This window comes from Muscardinus avellanarius, assembly GCF_963383645.1.
Source record: "Muscardinus avellanarius genome assembly, chromosome: 1".
Lineage (NCBI taxonomy): Eukaryota > Metazoa > Chordata > Mammalia > Rodentia > Gliridae > Muscardinus > Muscardinus avellanarius.
The window spans coordinates 222,570,196-222,585,910 of record NC_137786.1 but is presented as its reverse complement, the minus strand read 5'-3'; the positions used below and the strand labels follow the sequence as shown (position 1 = coordinate 222,585,910).

Sequence of the window (15,715 nt, the reverse complement as noted above, 5' to 3'; positions counted from 1 at the left end):
ATTTCCTGATTTTATTTTAATTACATAAAAGATGATTTGTGAAGTTTAAATTTTTACCAGGTAGCAACAGAATAAGAGTGGAAATATATAAATAAATATATACATACATGCATAGACCTATATCAGATAACATAATATTATCAGTGTGTGTGTGTGTGTGTGTGTGTGTGTGTGTGTGTGTGGCACTGGTGATTGAACCCAGAGGCATTTTACCTCTGAGCTAAACACCCAGCCCAATTTTATTTCTTATTTGAAAACAGGGTTTCACTAAGTCGTGGAGGGCCTCACTATGTTGTGAAGGCTGGCTTCAAACCTGAGATCCTCCTGTCTCAGCCTCCCAAATAATGGGATTTCAAGTGTGTGCCACCATGCCCGGCATATGTCAGTATTATTCAAAATGAGAATGAATTAATCATGTTGAATTTACCATATCTGCAGATGGATCGGCAACTAAGAATAAAAAAATCAAACTCCACCACATTGACGGAATTTGTTCTCTTGGGCTTTTCTGATTTTCCCCATCTCCAGTGGATTCTTTTTGTGGTGTTTTTATTTATATATTTCACTATCCTAATATGCAATAGTGTTATCATACTAGTATCAAAAACTGACGCTGCTCTCCAAACCCCCATGTATTTTTTCCTTAGCAACTTTTCTTTCTTAGAAATCTGCTATGTTACAGCCACTATTCCAAGAATGCTTATGGATCTTTGCACACAGAAAGGCACTATTTCCTTATTGGCCTGTGCTACCCAGATGTTTTTTGTGCTTGTGCTTGGGGGCACAGAGTGCCTCCTCCTGACAGTGATGGCCTACGACCGCTACGTGGCCATCTGTAACCCTCTGCAGTATCCTCTGCTCATGAACCACAGGGTCTGCATGCAGCTGGTGGCTGCCTCCTGGATCAGTGGGGTCCCAGTGGAAATTGGACAGACATACCAGATTTTCTCTTTGCCATTTTGTGGGTCTCTCAGGATCAATCACTTCTTTTGCGACATCCCGCCCATGCTCAAGGCTGCCTGCGGTGACACCTTTGTGAACGAGATGGCAGTCTACATGGTTGCGGTGGTGTTTGTCATGGTTCCGTTTCTGTTGATCGTTGTCTCCTATGGTAAGATTATCTCCAACGTTCTGCGACTGTCCTCAGCCAGAGGGAGGGCCAAGGCCTTCTCCACCTGCTCTTCCCACCTGATCGTGGTTGTCTTATTCTACGGAACTGCAAGTATTACTTACTTACAGCCCAAGCCAGACCAATCTGAGGGGATGGGGAAACTGCTTTCTCTTTTCTACACCATTTTTACTCCAACTTTCAATCCCATCATATATACTCTGAGGAACAAAGATATCCAGGTGGCACTGAAAAAGCTACTAAATAAGTTATTAACATGAGGCACAGGTTCAAAAACTCAGAAATTATTTGCTTATAGCTACTCAAAATATTTCAGATTTGTTCCTATAGTCCTAATTTTTATAGTTCATGTTATAATTAAACGTCACATTATGTTAAAGGACACTTATTTCGTGTAGTTTAAAGCAGTCCACTAATCGTGTAAAAATGAATGCAGTCATAAAGATGGATTTTTTTTTTTTTTTGGTGATGTGGATTGACCCCAGGGGCATTCAACACCAAGCTACATCTCTAGCCATTTTAATTTTTTTTGTTTTGAAACAGTGTCTATCTATGTTACTGTGAAGCTCAAAATTGCTGAATCTGGTCTCAGACCTGTGATACTCCTGTTTCTGCCTCTCAAGTACTGGCATTATAGATGTGTACCAGCACACCTAGCTGTTCTTTTTTAAAATCAATATTTCCTACAAGCCAGATGTGGTGACACAGATCTGTGATCCCAGTACCTGAGAGGGAGAGACAAGAAGATTGCAGGTTTGAGGTCAGCCTCAGCAGTTTAGGAATGCCCTCAGCAACTTACTGAGATACTGTTTTTTTCTTTAAAAAAAAAATAGATATGGGTGTATAGCTCAGAAGTGAAATTCTTGTGTTCAATCCCCAGTAGCACAAAAGAGAAATCCTATCATAATTAATTATTTAGTTACAAGACAGTTTGGGCAGCACAGTGAAAGATGACAATATGTCATATAACCAGGAAAAAGCTCATGTTCTAGAATGAGTTTCTCTGTCTCTCTCTGTCTCTCTCTGTCTCTCTGTCTTTGTCTGTCTGTCTGTCTCTCTCTGTATGTATTTGCTGCCTTAATTTGATTGTATGATTTGAGGTGGCCAATTAAAAATTTTAGAACAATTTGTGATTGAAGAAAAAGCAAACTCATGTACTTTATTTTCTTCCGTTCTGGTTTTCCATTTCTATGGGTTTTTTCATAGTACATGGGACTTAACAACCACAAATCCTCTCCTCTCCCCTGTGGTCCCAGATTTCACTGCTTTCACTGTTCTCTGGTAGTATCAATACCATTTATTGTAACCGCAGGTCTTTCCTTGGTGCTAAGCTGCTTATCATTAGAATTTTCCCATATTTCCACCATAATCCCTCTACGCCTCTATGTTCTTGGTTGAATGCTGGTCCTTCAAAGTATATTTCTATCTGGAACTTTTAAATGTAACACTATTGTTATTCAGAAATAAAAAGTAGTCTTTGCAGATGTGGTTAAGGAGATTTTGAAATAAGAACAAATTAAGTTCAAATGGGCATCAAGCAGAATGAATACTGTCCTTTATAAGACCGGAAAGTAGAAATTTAAGAAACAGAGTCAGAGAACATGATATGAAGCTGAAAGAAGAGACTGGAGTGTTTCTGCCACAAATAGGAAAGAAAAGCGCCTCACAAAGCTGGAAGATGCCAGGAATGACTCTCAATGAAGCCTCTGGAGGAAGTGAACCTCTAAAACACTGTGATTTTGGAGAGGATACTGGACAACGTGGGAGACTAATTTCTGAGTGTTTTTAGTTCAAGGGTTTACATTAATTTGTTCACTTAGACTTAGGAATATAGTATAGCATGTAAAGAGTCCTCTGATTCAAGTTCTTTCTTTTGAATATTTTGAAATTGAGTCTATATACAGCAAGGCCACAGCTAAATATATTTTCCCTCAGGCTACTTTTATTATTTCATTCATTCTATGTAATAAATTGGTATTTTTCTTAGGTTGCAAAATAAAAATATTTATTTTTTTTTTACTTTAAGAACTGAATCAATTAAATCTTATCTTGTAGAAATGATACTTGCCAGCAATCACTACACATACATGTTAGTTTCACAGTACTTATTAACAACAAAAACACTGTGCATTCCCTTTTTAACAATAAGATCAACTTGGAATCAAAGTTGAAGGACTGTGAGTATGAATATATGAGGCCCGGTGTAGCGGCACATCCCTCCTCTAATCACGGTACAGGGGAGGCTGACACAGTAGAATCACAGATGTAAAACCAGCCTCAGAAATCAAGTAAGACCATTGGAATCTCAGTAAAATTTATTTCAAAATAAAACAAATGTCTGGCATGATGGTGCACGCTTGTAATCCTAGCATTCAGGAGGCAGAGACAGGAGGGTTGTGATTCATTGACAGCCTCAGCTATTTAGCCAGGCCCTTCACAACTCAGTGAGACACTGTTTCAATAAATAAAAAATACTAAAAAATATGATTAGGTGTGTGGCTCAGAGGTCCAATGGCCCTGGGTTCCATCTCAAGTACCGAAAAAAAAAAAAAAAAAAACAGAAAATATGGCTGCAGGGTATATAGCTTGGAGACAGAATTTCCCTGGGTTCAATCCCCAGTAACATACACATATTTAAAAAAATAAACTGTACTAAGATATTGAGATCCATCTATATCCTATAATACTGCTTAGCCCCTAAAGACAATAAATACATGAAAAAAATATTCATCATCATTAGAAATTAGGAAAATTAAAATTAAACTAGACTGAGATTCCATACAATTCCAGATAGAATAGCAACTATCCAGAATAAAACCATGACCAATGCTGGTGAGGATGAGAGTAAATAGAAACTTTTATTATACACTGTTCAGTTTGTAAATTAGTACAACAGATTTTAAATGTAATTATGATGGCAAGTGTTTTATGATGGCAAATTTTTGAAATGTAAAAATTTAAAAATCCATTAAATTCTTTTAGAAAATAAAAAATACAAAATATTTAGAAAAATATGAGAATCACACTATGAAAACCAATACCTTACTGAGAGAAAATGGTGATTAAAAGTAGAAATCTGAATTATTATTGTGGGCTTAAATAATCAAAATAAAACTTTATTTCAACTTATTTATTTATTTTGCAGTACTGGGGATGGAACCCAGGGGCATTTACCTCTGAACCACACCCCTAGTCCTTTTATTTATTATTTTATTTTGAAACAGGATCTCACTGAGTTGCAAAGCACCTCACTAAGTAGTAGCTGAGGCTGTCCTCGAACCATGATCCTCCTGTGTCAGCCTCTTAAATGCTGGGATTACAAGTGTGTGTCACCATGCCTGGCTCTACATTAATTTAAATCCAAGAAGAAAAAAAAAATCTAGCCTGTATTTTTCAATAGTTTCTAGATTTATTCTAAAACTTTTATAAAAATACAAAGGACCAAGTTCAGATAAAGCAAATTCCATGAACAAATAACACATTTAAGGGATAGTATCTGACTTCAAAACTTATCATAAATTTATTGAAATAAAAAAGGTTGTAATTATGAAATAGTAAATATATAAACCTGTAGAAATATAGAAAAGGGTGAATATATGTATGGTAATTTGATCATTCACAAAGAGAGTGGAATAATTACTTGGAAGTGAAAAGTCTTTTTTTAGATTAGAGTAGGAGCAATAATATATCTACAGGGGGAAATATATGCATCAAGTTTGTCTCCATATCATATGTAAATACCAATAAAAAATAAAAACAATAACAATTCTTAAAGAAATCACAAAACACAATTTATTTGGGATACCCCAAATAAAGAACCCTTTTGCTTCAAAATAGATCATTAACAAAAATAAAAAGGGAAAGCTTAATAATAAATATATTTATATATTTTGTTGAAAGATTTGTATACATACTGTATAAAAAATCTTTGTCATCCAATAAACAGATAACACCACATTAAATGAGTGAATTGTTTGGATAAACACTCCACCAAAATGCATGCCAATATCCACAAGCCATATAAAATATGTTCATTATTTGTCATCATGGAAGAAATAGAGATCAATCTTACAGTAAGCTGGGCACAGTGGTGCATGACTGTAAATCCAGTGCTAAAAAGGCTTATATAGAAGGAAGGACTGCAAATTTAAAACTAATCTTAGCAACTTAGTAATACCCTATCACAAAATAAAAATATAAATTAATAAATAAAAATGGTTGGAGGTGTAGCTCAGTGGTAGAGTACCCTTTTAGGTACAATCTCAGGTTCCACAAAAATAAACAAACGAAGCTACTTAAGATATCTCAATCCATGCATTACAAAAGCAAAGGTCTCAGGGTATTCTTATTCTCATACATTGCTTTCAGAATTGTAAAATGATACAGCCTTTTTACAAATGTTTTGAAAGTCTCCAAAAATATAAGCATACACCTGTAATATTATTCAACCGTTTTATTTCTACACATTTATCCAAGTAACATTTATCTAAAAAAATGAAGTGGAAATATATGCCAATGTAAAATTTATTTATGGTAATACATATGTTTATTCAAAATTACAGAAAGCTGGAAATAACCAATGCCTATTCATAGATCAGTGAATAAGCAAATTATAGCATAAGCAAAGAGTGGAATTCTATTCAGGAAGGAAATTAATGAACTATGACACATAAAACAACTGAGCTGAATCTTAAGTCCTTACATAAAGGGAAAGATTCCACAAAAAGTGCATTCTAAATGATTATGAATTATGTATAAGGAAACCTGATCAGTGATTTTCTAGGGGTATAAGTATAAAAAGGTTATATCATAAATTTATATGAGTAACTATTTCCAGAAAATGTGAATGTTCTGTGACTTCATTGTGGTGATAGCTACAGTAGCACATGTATCTCTAATTATACTGAATTTTACAGTTTATTCACAATAATTTATGAAAAAAAAGGTCTCTAATATGTGGAAGATAGTGAGGATATAAAAAACAAAAGGAACTTTAGATCATTGAGAGAAAGAGCAATAGAAAAGTGGAAGGGGTTTGGGGTTGGAGGTGGCAGGAAGAAAAAGAAGTCTAAATGAAGGAAACATCAGATAATGCTCCTTCTACAATGAAGGTTTCAGTACCAATAACATGGGGGTCAGTGAACAGGATCTACAGGGAAACACGCCAAGTGCTGTGTACACACTTGTATCACTTTGAACCTCATTATGATTACACAGTTTTAATGCACCAGCAAAAATATAAGAAAAACTATATTTTTTTAAAAGTCAAGAGTAGTGTGTTTTCTCACACATGCAGAGTTAGAAAAAAAATGTTCATATAAAAGAGAAAACCAATAGAATAATGGAAAGGGATTTTGCAGTGCATGAAAAAGGGTAAAAAGAGGCTTTAAGAAGAAAACAGATCAATTTTATTTCTTATATAAATATAGTGCGATCTATATGAGTAACATTTACAGGGATGGGGAGAGTGGAGTGGGATCCAGAGAGTAACACACCAAGTGATGTATGCATATTTAAATGTCTCACTTTGAATCGCACGATGACATAGAATTATGATACACTAATATGATTAAATAAAATGTGTTTTAAAGTTTGTAGTTTACTTTGTAAAATGTTTACTTCAGTAATATTGCTCAATAGTAAGATGATACTGGAAAATAATGACATTGTGTAAAATGCAAATATACCTTTTAAAACAACTAATTAATACAAATGGTCGTATACCTTGCCACTTATTTCTGTTTAAAATTGGTGTATTAGTGAATATGTATTATGGCATGGTATTTGATTTGAATTTTGTTCTAAAACACAGTCTGTAGAATTCAATAAAAGTGACTTTTATCTTCCCTTTTTGTTCTCACAACTGTCGGCACTTGGACAAGAAATAATATTTTATAAAATTATTTTATTGGTGCACTAGAGTCATACATCTTAATGGAGTACAAGATAGTAGAGGTATATATGAGCACATCACTCAATCAGCCCTTACCTAATTCCCACTCCATTCCCTCCCCCACCTGTATTCTCATGTTTGGCTTAGTGACTGAGTCTGATATGTTTGTAAATGAGCATCTTGTCCATTAGGGAATTTCCTTTTGCCCTCCTCCCCTCTTCCCCACTTAGGTTGCCTTATTTGCTTATCTATAGATTCTGCTTTTTTGTCTAGAGTTTCTCTTATGACCCATTTTCTTCCTAGTTTCACAAATTAGGGAGAGCATCCAATTTCTTATTTCTTGTGACTAACTAATCTCAGCATAATGTTTTCCAGTTCAATCCATTTTTCCTGTGTATGATGTGATTTTGTTATTTTTATGGCTGAATAAAATTCCATTGTGTACCTATTCCATAGTTTTGTAATCCATTCATCTGTTAATGGACGTCTTGGCTGGTTCCATAGTTTGGCAATTGTGAATCTTGAAGCTATGAACATAGATATGCATGCATTAGTCTGATAATTTCGTTTCCATTATTTGGGGTAGATACTCAGCAGTGGTATTACTGTCATGTGGTCGAGAGCCTCTTCAACAAATGGTGTTGGCAAAAATGGTTAACCATATTCAGAAAATGGAAATAAACCCCACTTTCTCACCCTGTACAAGAGTCAATCCAAGATGGATTAAATACTTGGAAATTAGACCAGAGACCTTGAGGTTTCTTGAAGAGTGTGTAGATCCAACACTGCAGCACATAGGCCCAGGTAAAAACTTTCTCAACAAGACCCCAAAGGCACAAGAAACTAAACAGATCAATACATGGGGTTGCATTAAACTAAAGAGTTTCAGCAAGACAAAGGAAACTATCAAGAACCTCAACAGAGAGTCAACAGAATGGGAGAGAAGAAATAAATTTAGGCTCTAACAGATGTCAACTTTAAACTGGAACAGAGGAATATGAGTGCTATGACATTTAAACAACTCTTTGTTGGCAAACTTTTTACAGGGACTGCCACAATAATTTTTTATATACCAAGAAAATATGAGTAAAGAACTCTCAAGGACAATATTGAAAAGACTTTGCCTCTTTGATCAATAAATAAACTCTATTTTCCAGACTTGTTGCAACCTTCAGTGAGATGTAAATTCTGGACAAGGTGCAGGGAGGTTTTAATTGCTGAAATCTTCCTTAGGAGAGATCAGCCCAGAAGGATAAACAAGGTTAAGAGTGCAATATACTAAAAAAAAAAATCAAGAGGATTTCCTTGGTATCTAAAGTGTTCTTGAGAATCTACCTAGTAACAGGTGTTTATCCTAAGCAAAATGAAAATTCCATCAGTATTTTATTAAACTGCTTTGTACTGAGGGTGCCATGGTGAAAATTTTTATTTTTGCCTTTCGATCTCTGAATCTTAAGGGAATGACTCAGTTCATGAAGAAAATTGTAATTAAAGATCATAGAGTTTTAGAGACTGAACTCTGGGACTGATGGAATGCGTCCAATTCTTAGGAGACATAGTGAAACCCACTCTTAATGACCAAACATAAGGACCATGGTGGAGGGGCATGAGGTTCTCCAGATTTTTTTTTTTTTTTACATACAGTAAAATAGCATTTTCTGGCCCAATCCTTTTTAGTATGAAACCATCAATCAGATTTCGTTAGTTACTCATAAAATGTAACTAAGATGAAGTTTAAAGTAAGTTTCCTTTAATTAATCACATAAAGGAGTAGAGACTCCAATGAAGTGGTAGAGGGGCCTTAGGGAAGGAAGAAGAAATTAAGGAGGCATGATGAAGGCAACATTTTCTATAATATCATGTACATACATGATCATTGTTTTTTGAGGGACTGGGAATGAAACCCAGGGGCATTCTACCTCCTAGCTATACTTCCAGCCCTATTTTTTATTCTTTATTTGAAACCGGATCTCACTGAGTTGCAAAGGTCCTCACTAAGTAGCTGAGGCTGTCTACAAGCCTTGATTCTCTTGTCTCAGCCTCCCAAAAGCTGGGATTACAAATATGCACCACTATGCCTGGCTTTATCATTCTTATTGAATCAGTTTGTACTCCTTCATGTGTGGACAATATTAGTTTCTGCAATGTCAAAGAGATTGATGTTATATGTCTAATATGTGTTGATGCTCTTTAAAAAGGATTTTTTCCTATGTTACATCTCCCATATTTTCTAAATGCTACTTGTCCAACAGAGGCTAAGAAAATGACCTAGAGAGTTGTGGGACTATTAGATGGAAGGAGGTATTCATAGATAGAACCAGCCTAGGAAGTCCATCAAAACATGAATGGATGGCAAAAACGTATTAGGTACACACAATAAAATTTTATTCAGCCATGAAAAATAAAATTACATTATATTCAGCAAAATAGAACTGGAGAATCTTATTTTAAGTGATATTATCCCAACTTATAATATAAACAATTATATGTTTTCTTTCATATGGGAAAGCTAGAGAGAAATTGGGTAACAAAATAGAACTCAGATAAAGGAATAGACTCCAATAGAGTGGTAGGGGGCTTAAGGGAGGGGGGAAGCTAAGGTTTATATAATACTATGTACCTATACAAAATTGTCAATATCAATCTCAATGACTTGTATAGAAAGGGAAAAACACTAAGTGTTCCATTCCTATCTTTTTTACCTAATTTGATGTATAATTACAGTCTACCAATAAAAGTATATTAAAAATCTGTAACATAAAAATGAATATGGCTTTAGAAAACACTGTCAAATAGCCATAGAAACCCAAATATGAAGGCAGAAATATAATTACAGGCAGATGTAGATTATAGGCATATGATTTTGTGCATAAGACACCTATCTCCATACATACTTGTGAATGTTTTAAAGAGGTTAAGGGTACTGACATTTTTCTTCTTTTTTATTGTCTTAATTAATTTTGTTTGAAATGTTTACTTTAGAGGTGCTTTGTATTTTCTACCAGCTAGTTTCCTTGAAACCTGAGTAGATAGAGTAATATGAATTTTATATTTTAGATTGTCAGGATTCATGGTATGCTTTAATTTTCCAAAATAATAATATCTGGTTTAATAATACCAATTCTAAAAACTACTCTCACCAGCTCAAATATGGGGAAAAGTGTATATATATATGCTAAGCAAGATTAGTCACAAAAAGTAAGGAACTGGATTCTTTCCCTAATATGTGAAAGCCAGGGTGAAAGGGGGCATAGGAGAACCTCCAGGTGAAAAAGGAGATCCTATAGAGGAGCAAATAAGGCAACCTAACTGTGTGGATGGGAGGGGGAGAGGGGAACTCTTTAAAGTGCATGATACACTTGTTCATATTGACGTCAGCCACTAAACCAAGCATGGGAAGGATGGATGGGGCAGGAGTGAGTTGGGGACTGGGTGGGGGCTGGCTGGGTGATGTGTGCATCTATGTCTACACAGATTTTTTTTACCCCATTATGATGTATAAGTACAATACACTAATAAAAAGAAAAAGAAAAAAAGAGTATATATATATATATATATACACATATATATATATATATATATACACATATATATACGTGTGTGTGTGTGTGTGTGTGTGTGTGTGTGTATACATATTTGGCATATTTTTCAAAAGGTCTGGATAATCCAGAGATGGATGCATCATAGAAAAAAAAGTATGGACACCACATATTGAGAACTTTAAATGCAATAGTTAGAAATGTTTTAACTTTTGTGGAAAGTAGGACTGGACAGTTAAGTGGCATTTCACTGTCAACAGTCTCCACAGTCATGGTGAACTTTATGCCAATAAGGGGCCGGAGAGAAAGCCAGGTCCATCCTAAAGACATAGCCTTGCAAAATGAACCTGAATGATTGCCAAGGAGAGACTGTCTTCTAGAAATTAAATTGATACATGAGGGAAGACATTCCCCAGGGTTAGCATGACTCTTGACTGTAGCTATTTAAAAGCAGTTCATTTTTGAAACTAACAAAAATGTTGTAGAGTTATAGTGACTTCCTCAAAAAAGAAGAGGAGGTTAGAAAATTTATAGGTTAAAACAATCACACTCTCATAGACTGCTTCATGCAAATCTATAAAGGTAAACTGTAATTGTGCTGTAAGACTATTTTATTTCAGGACATTTGTAAATGAATGGAACAGAAAATCATAAAACTTTTGAGCTTTGTATCTGAAAATGAGTTAACAGTTAAAAATAACTCATGTGTCTCTTAAATTTCATAATTATATTAAATAATCTTGCTTATATGTAAGATGATGAAAATGACATTATGGTAAGTGATTTATTTAAACTAAACTTGAAAAATAGTAAAAAATAGAGATATGAAAATATAAGAATATTTGGTCACTTTTGTTTATGAATATTTTATGTCTAAGTTTCAGCTGATAGAAGATGTATAGGTGTAGAAGATTTGAAGATATAGGAGAGCATGTAAATATAAGTTTTGAAAAGTTGGAGAACATACAATATGAAAGTTTAATGAGAATTAGCATGCAGTTCTGACGTCTTGGATGATGTTAATATAAAAGAACAAGAGAGTCTGTTTTTGCTTTTTAAAATCTTAATCCCATTTATAAACGATTAAAACACTTACATCTATGGTTATACTAAATCATAAATGGGGTTAATAAAATTTTTTCTTTCTACCACTAAGAAGGCAAAGGAACTGCATCTGGTTACAAAGTTATTGTATGACAATGAAGAATCTCACATGATTAAGAAGAAAAATATAAAAACAGAATATGAAAATTTAGTAGTAGGTATTGAAGTTAAAGACTATTTATTATTTTTTATTATGATTACTATTATTGTTATATTTTGGCCCTGCATATCAAAACCACAGACATGCACAGTTAAGGCAAGTGCTCTAATTTTAAGCACTCTACTATTAAGCCACATCCCTATGCCAGCATGGAAATTTATTAAACAATATGCTAGGGTGATTGTATTTATTATTTAGTATAAGTGATGGAAGACATACATAAAGTAGAGCAATAATAGTGCATATGCTTATTCCCTCTAAACACATAATTGGTATAAGAAAATAGATTCATGCCTGGCATGGTAGCGCACACTTGTAATCCCAGCATTCAGGAGCAGAGACCAGAGGATCACAGCAGACAGCCTCAGCTACTTAGTGAGGTCCTTGCAACTCAGTGAGACCCTGTTTCAAAAATAAAAAGACCAAAAAAATTGGGCTGAGGGTGTCACTCAGAGGTACAATGCCCCTGCGTTCCACCCCCAGTACCGAAAAAAAAGTAGATTCACATTGAAATATTGTAATAGAGGACTTAGAACTGATTGTGAATAAGAATCAAAGAAAACAAAAGAAAAAACTTTGGAGTGAAAGAAAGAAGGTGGAATATGACTACTAATAAAGAGAAAAATAATAACTTTGAAAAAACAATGAAAACAGTGTCTAACATACTCCAGTGTTAAGGGCAAAATAATAAGATATTTATCTATGATGTGCTGTCAATAGTGAGGCACACTTTTTGATACCCTTGATTTTATTAATGCTGCACCCCCAAATCACATTCCATTTATTTCCCCAATGTATTTTAGCTGAGTATGAGTTTATTTCTGAAGCTTCAAATTTTATCTTGTAGAAAGAGATCAAGGCATAAGGGGGACATGACTTAAGAGCTTGTATAACTATGTTCCCACAATTAAGCCACATAACACAAGTGATCAGTGCAATTCCAAACATTTGTAAATTAACCATCTTGACATTTACTGTATCTGCAGATGGAAAGCAAATTAGAACAGAAAAATCAAATGAAACAATGATGGAATTTGTTCTTGTGGGCTTTTCTGATATTCCCCATCTCCAGTGGATTCTTTTTGGGATATTCTTGCTCATGTACTTGGCTATTCTGATGTGCAATAGCATTATAATAGTAATAACAAAAACTGACCCTGCTCTTCAAACCCCCATGTATTTTTTTCTTAGAAATTTTTCCTTTTTGGAAATATGTTATGTAACAGTCACTATCCCAAGAATGCTAATGGACCTTTGTACACAGAAAGGAACTATTTCCTTGTTGGCCTGTGCTACACAAATGTGTTTTGTGCTAATGCTTGGGGGAACGGAGTGTCTCCTCCTAACAGCAATGGCCTATGACCGCTACGTGGCCATCTGTAACCCTTTGCAGTATCCTCTGGTGATGAACCACAAGGTCTGCATCCAGTTAGTGGCTGCCTCCTGGATCAGCGGGGTCCCAGTTGTGATTGGACAAACAGGCCAGATTTTCTCTTTGCCTTTTTGTGGGTCTCACAGAATTAATCACTTCTTCTGTGACATCCCCCCAGTACTCAAGCTTGCTTGTGGTGACACCTTTGTGAATGAGATTGCAGTCTATGTAGTGGCGGTGGTGTTTGTCATGGTTCCGTTTCTGTTGATTGCTGTCTCCTATGGAAAAATTATCTCCAACGTTCTGCGACTGTCCTCAACCAGAGGGAGGGCCAAGGCCTTCTCCACCTGCTCTTCTCACCTGATCGTGGTTGTCTTATTCTATGGAACTGCGAGCATCACTTACTTACAACCCAAACCAAATCAGTCTGAATCTGTGAGCAAACTGATTTCTCTTTTCTATACGATATTGATCCCAACTTTAAATCCCATTATATACACTTTGAGGAACAAAGACATCATGGCCGCACTCAGAAAACTGCTAACTAAATTATTAACATGAGATAAGACAAAAACTGAGTGATAATTTTCTTATGAGTTTATAATGCAATCTATTTTGAAGATTAATATATCCTTCTCATGGTTAACTTGCAAACCTAGTCATAAGAGACTCTCTAAGAAGCACACTAAAAGGTAAAAGATTGTGTCATGTCACCAGGAATTAGAGTCATTTTCTGAGGAAAGACTTTTTTAAGCTTCTCTTTTCTTTAGATGAATCTATTGCTGTTCTCTGATACAGTGAAGTACATCGAAGTCACTAATGTAATAAGCTATATTCTTTTATTGTTCTATACTTATATTGAAGCACTGGGATTATATATCATATATATATATATATATATATACATATATATATATATATATATATATCACTCTGAAGTGATAGAGATATACATGTACATAATACTTGCTATACTTTCCACCAGGTTCCCACCCTGAACCCCCACCCCACACATGCTATTGAGATTGGTCCTGATATTCCTTTAAAACTGCAAATCCTGATGTGTTCACTCCTCTATTGTCCAAGATTTCATTGCTCTTTGGGAACCCTATGAACCGCAGTCACTCTTGTTCTAACCTCTGGTCTTGTTTTGGCAATTATCAATTTAGTGTTAAAAATTTCTAGAATTTTCACTATAAACTTTTAATACTCATTTTGAGTGAGTTGAATGCTGTTCCCTCAAAATATATCTGTACTCCAAGTGGGAAGTTATGACCTTATTTATAAAAAGGACCTTTGCAGATATAATTAAGTAAGCATTTGAATGAGATCACCCTGGTTTCAGATGGGCACCAATTCCAGGGATCACTTTCTTCATGAGAGACAGGAAGTAGAAGTTCAGAGAACAGACATGGAGAAATTGAGAAGAACATCATGCCAAGGTAGAAGCAGAGATTAGAGTGATTCAGCTACAAAAACAAGAGGCGGAGAACCACCAAAAGCTGCAAGAGACACAAAGTGATTCTTCATTAAAGACTTCAGAGGAAATGAGGTGCTATTTATTCACTATCATATTGGACCCTGGAAAGGAGAACTGTGAAAGTCTTATTTTGCATTACTTAAAGTCACTCATTTTGGAATAATTTGTTAAGGTATACCAAGAAAAATAATACAAGGATATAAATATATGTATTAAACTTCTTTTATTTGAATCATCTGAAATGAATTCTGTGTCTGGCCAGCTGATATACTCCTCTATTCTATTCTTGCAACTATTTTAGACAAGCATTTGATAATTTTTTGATGAAAAATAAAAAATGCATCTTTTACTTTTCATTTCTTATAAATAATATTTGGCCAAGGGAGGTTACATATATAATATATATGCATATATATTTATTTCAGATATTTTGGGTACATGTGTGTCATTAAGGATTGAGACCAGGGGTGCTCTAACACAAAGTTACACTCCAGCCCATTTTATTTTTATTTTACCTTTTTTTTTTTAAATTATAAGACAAGGTCTGCTAAGTTATCCAGGTTGGCCTCAAACTTAGGATCTTCCTGCCTCGGATTCTTGAATAGCTGAGATTACAGTTGTGCACCATCACTCTTGTTTCAAAACCTTTTTAAAGCTTTAGCCTTCTTCTTTAACAATACAATATAATATTGGAATCAAAGGAAGGCACTGAGTGTTAAAATTCATTGAGACACTGAGGTGCATCCACAGTCTATAGTCCTACTCAGATTCTCAGAACACTTTAGAACAGCTCCACTGAGGACATCCCCATTGTCCTAAGAAGTAAGAAAGGATGTAGAGTACACTGTTAACCCAAGTAAGAAAATATGTGCCTCTGAAAATGGCCACATCAGTGATCAAACAAAATTTCTTCTATATATATGGTGGTAATCATTTAACCTGAGGGGAAATTAATGCAGTTGAATTGTTTCCTGTGATTCCTCTATGTCAAAGAACCATAATACACAGATTTATTCACAGAGGATTTTATTTAAAGGC

General features: G+C 34.8%; 2 protein-coding genes across 2 annotated transcripts; both read left to right on the top strand.

The window, feature by feature from the left end:
• Nucleotides 1–414: 414 nt before the first annotated feature.
• LOC308259861 (olfactory receptor 10AG1-like) lies at nucleotides 415–1,389 on the top strand (the record flags this gene model as incomplete). The annotated part of the gene is made up of 1 exon (XM_080691172.1): nucleotides 415–1,389. One exon carries the CDS (start codon nucleotides 415–417, stop codon nucleotides 1,387–1,389), a length of 975 nt encoding a protein of 324 aa, XP_080547298.1.
• An 11,460-nt stretch (nucleotides 1,390–12,849) lies between these two features.
• On the top strand, nucleotides 12,850–13,758 carry LOC308265789 (olfactory receptor 10AG1-like; the record flags this gene model as incomplete). The annotated part of the gene is made up of 1 exon (XM_080699704.1): nucleotides 12,850–13,758. The coding sequence occupies one exon, from the start codon at nucleotides 12,850–12,852 to the stop codon at nucleotides 13,756–13,758; it is 909 nt and encodes a 302-aa protein (XP_080555830.1).
• Between the last annotated feature and the right edge of the window lie 1,957 nt (nucleotides 13,759–15,715).